The following is a 3,227-nucleotide window of genomic DNA, read 5'->3' as shown; positions in this document are numbered from 1 at the left end:
TCTCTAATTTTATTTATAAATTTAATAATTGAAAAAAAACGATGCGAGCTATTACTGTCACCCCCTAAAATGAAAGAAATGAGACAAGAATGTTGAGTGCTGGATTTTTTGTTATATTAATTGCACTTAAAATTCTATGTTAGATTTTTTTCATGCTTAACTTTTTTTAGGATTTATTTAATATTTTAAATAAAATAGCTTAGGGTGACAGTAATTGGGTCTTTTACCCTAAACGCGATCGTGTTGATGCAAGTCAACGCCTGAACTTAATTTTCGTCTTTTTTTTTTCTTCTTTCATTAAATGTGTTTTGTTCCATTATCGAATTGCAATTGATTTGCATATCTATGTTTAATTTGTCTTTTTTTGTGTTATATTTTTCTCAAGTAACAATGTTATACAGCTAACAATGTTAACAATATTTATTATAAACGCGTTTTCTTGCACAAAGAATTAATACGGTTACACACTTTCTGCAGCTCGTTTTATTTATGTAAAACAAAACTTCTTACATTAAAATTATAACCTTTATTGAATTTTAATCTCACGTGGCGTGACAATATGCATATATTAGAATAAAAACAAGCATTATTGTCGATGCGTACAATGTTTATGTACAAAATATGTATATTTTGTCTCTCTGCCCCGATATTTCTCTTCTCTCTTTTCTCTACAAATACTTTTCTTTACAAACAAAACTCTGTCATCCGACTGAAGAATGTTTATACAAGCGATTAAAATTGCACAAGGATTTTTTACATGATTATCCTAAAACACATTAATGGAAGAGACTTTACTGTATTGATTCTTCACCTTATTCTCTCATTCGATAATCTATTTATTTACTTTACTCTTACGTATTTAGAAAACATCTGGCGCTATAGCGGAATCTAATATATCGGTATATCACTTAGCCACAGCGATGCTCAAAACGACTTCTTCGTATCGACACGCGCAAGTACTTGCTCGAAGAAAGAAGTATCTGCCGTGACGATATTTTTATTTGTATATTGAGCAATTGGTATACGTGACTATTGCGATATATACATATATTAAAAAATGGACCCTTTATTTGGCAATATATTCCCAGATAGCCAACTGAGTGCAAGTTGTTGGCAACTTGCCACAAATATTATGCTCATATGTTTTCAGCAATGTAACAAAAGGGTGTGTCCTCTTTTCGGTATGTTCTTGCCACAGCAACAGTTTTCAAAATATAATATACAGCAAGTTCCCAACAATTTATCGACAATAAACTTATATTATTTTAAATAATGGTACACAACCGCGGAGTCTTTGGTCCAGGAAGGAAGTGGACATTCAAAATACCGTAAAAAAACCACAGTGTATTTAGGGACGTTTCGATCATTTTTTTAATTTTTTTTTAGTTTTAATTGTATTTGATTGTACTTAATTATAATTTTTTGTTATTTAACAGTGCTGAGAGAGGATGATCAACAATAAATGATCGAAACGTCCCTAAATACACTGGTTTTTTTTTTTTACAGTATATTGAATGTCCACTTCTTTCCTGGACCAAAGACTCCGCGGTTGTGTACCATTATTTGAATTTTCCATCGAGCCGTTTATTTAATTTTATATTATTTTTCTCAACTTATGAATAAAAATTATTGCTCATATATTGCTCGCATATTGCCGACTCACATGTCACAAACATTGGCTACAACAATTGACTGATAATAAAACTCAGCATATTGAGATACCGAATTGACAAAAACATTTTCGTTGCGTTAAATAAAAACAACGCAACAGCAATTGGCGAGCAACTTAATCTATACAATGATTTGTCTTATATTGAGTTTTCGCATTTGGCTGTCTGGGTTTCGAGAAAACATTCGGTGATTTATCAATCGCGACTTGATATCAGCTGATCTCTCGATATCATACCACTTTTCGTACCTAAAAAAAAAGATAGCTCGATTGCCAAAAAAAATTACACAGTGAATTCGTGTTCTTGTTGAATTTGACTGCGATAACAATATATTTACAATATATATATAGATACGTACAATCAAGTTGTCAAATAAAGGGTCGCTTTCGCGGATAACACTACAATGATACTCGTCCTTCGCAAAACATGCGTCCTTTCGCGATTACGCGGTTTCAAGTGCAATCCGTCGCGTGACCAAGCGTTCTTTCAAGACCGCGATTCAAGGCCGCCAGTAACGGATACTTTCCGCAGTTGCATAGGTTCTTAAAGTCGTCCAGATCGATTGACCAGATCATTCCACCGCCGAGATTCAGCTCTTTTATCAGTTCGGTCTGAGACAGAATAAAATTCGTTTAACTAATTAAATTGGATGGATTTTGCAATTTAATTGTTTCTTAAATAAATTTAAGAGTTACTTAAATTTTAATTTGTGTGAAATGTGTATAGATAAAAATATCTACACCGAAAAAATTGTATTCTTGTTTTGAGAAGAGATATCCCACTTACTTTAAGTATATTTTATACTAAAATAGGCGCCAAGAAGAGTTTCTTATTTTAAGAGAAAAATCCTCTAAATAGTAATATTGATAAGAATATATACTGACTAGAATATAAAAAGCCTCTGTAGAAAAACATATATATCTCACTATCAAAAAAGACTATATTCTTAAATTAAGAATATATTCTTAATTTCGGAAGAATATCATCTAAAATTATTAAGAAGATTTTTTAAGTATAAAATCTTCTAATTACAAGAATATAATTTTTTCGGTGTACTTAAAATTTAAAAAATTCTTTAAATTGAATAAGTAAAAAATTATACACAAACTTTTCAAGAAAATTAGACAGATAGATATTTTTCTTTTTCTGAGCCGAAAAATACGTATCAAATACGCGCATGTGTATTAAAAGTCACACCGAAAAAATTATATTCTTATAAGTAGAAGACGTAGGCGCGCATACCGATTGATGATTAAACATACATGTTTGCAAATTCGATCGCATATATATATATATACCTTTCTCATCACGTCGGATACGTCGTCGTAACTGACCCATTGATCGCGTTTTGACGCGTACGGTCCCACACGGCCTTTTGGATCCTTCGTTACTGACCAACCATCGTTCTTTACGTAGTCGCATATCTGCGCGTCATACGAAACGTTGTAAAAAATCACAACAATAATATAATAATATAATATAATAATATAATATAATAATATAATATAATAATATAATATAATAATATAATATAATAATATAATATAATAATATAAT

General features: G+C 30.8%; 1 protein-coding gene across 1 annotated transcript; it reads right to left on the bottom strand.

Annotated features, from left to right (window-relative positions):
* Positions 1-1,749: 1,749 nt before the first annotated feature.
* Positions 1,750-3,094, bottom strand: LOC109860568 (chitotriosidase-1-like; the record flags this gene model as incomplete). Its single annotated transcript, XM_020439748.1, has 2 exons — positions 1,750-2,281; positions 2,969-3,094. Coding segments are annotated over 2 exons (285 nt in total), but the record flags the coding sequence as incomplete, so codon positions are not given.
* Between the last annotated feature and the right edge of the window lie 133 nt (positions 3,095-3,227).

The sequence above is a fragment of the Pseudomyrmex gracilis genome, unplaced genomic scaffold (assembly GCF_002006095.1).
Source record: "Pseudomyrmex gracilis isolate BER0280 unplaced genomic scaffold, ASM200609v1 scaffold_412, whole genome shotgun sequence".
Lineage (NCBI taxonomy): Eukaryota > Metazoa > Arthropoda > Insecta > Hymenoptera > Formicidae > Pseudomyrmex > Pseudomyrmex gracilis.
The sequence above is the reverse complement of the archived record's forward strand: the minus strand, read 5'-3'. Positions and strand labels throughout refer to the sequence as shown.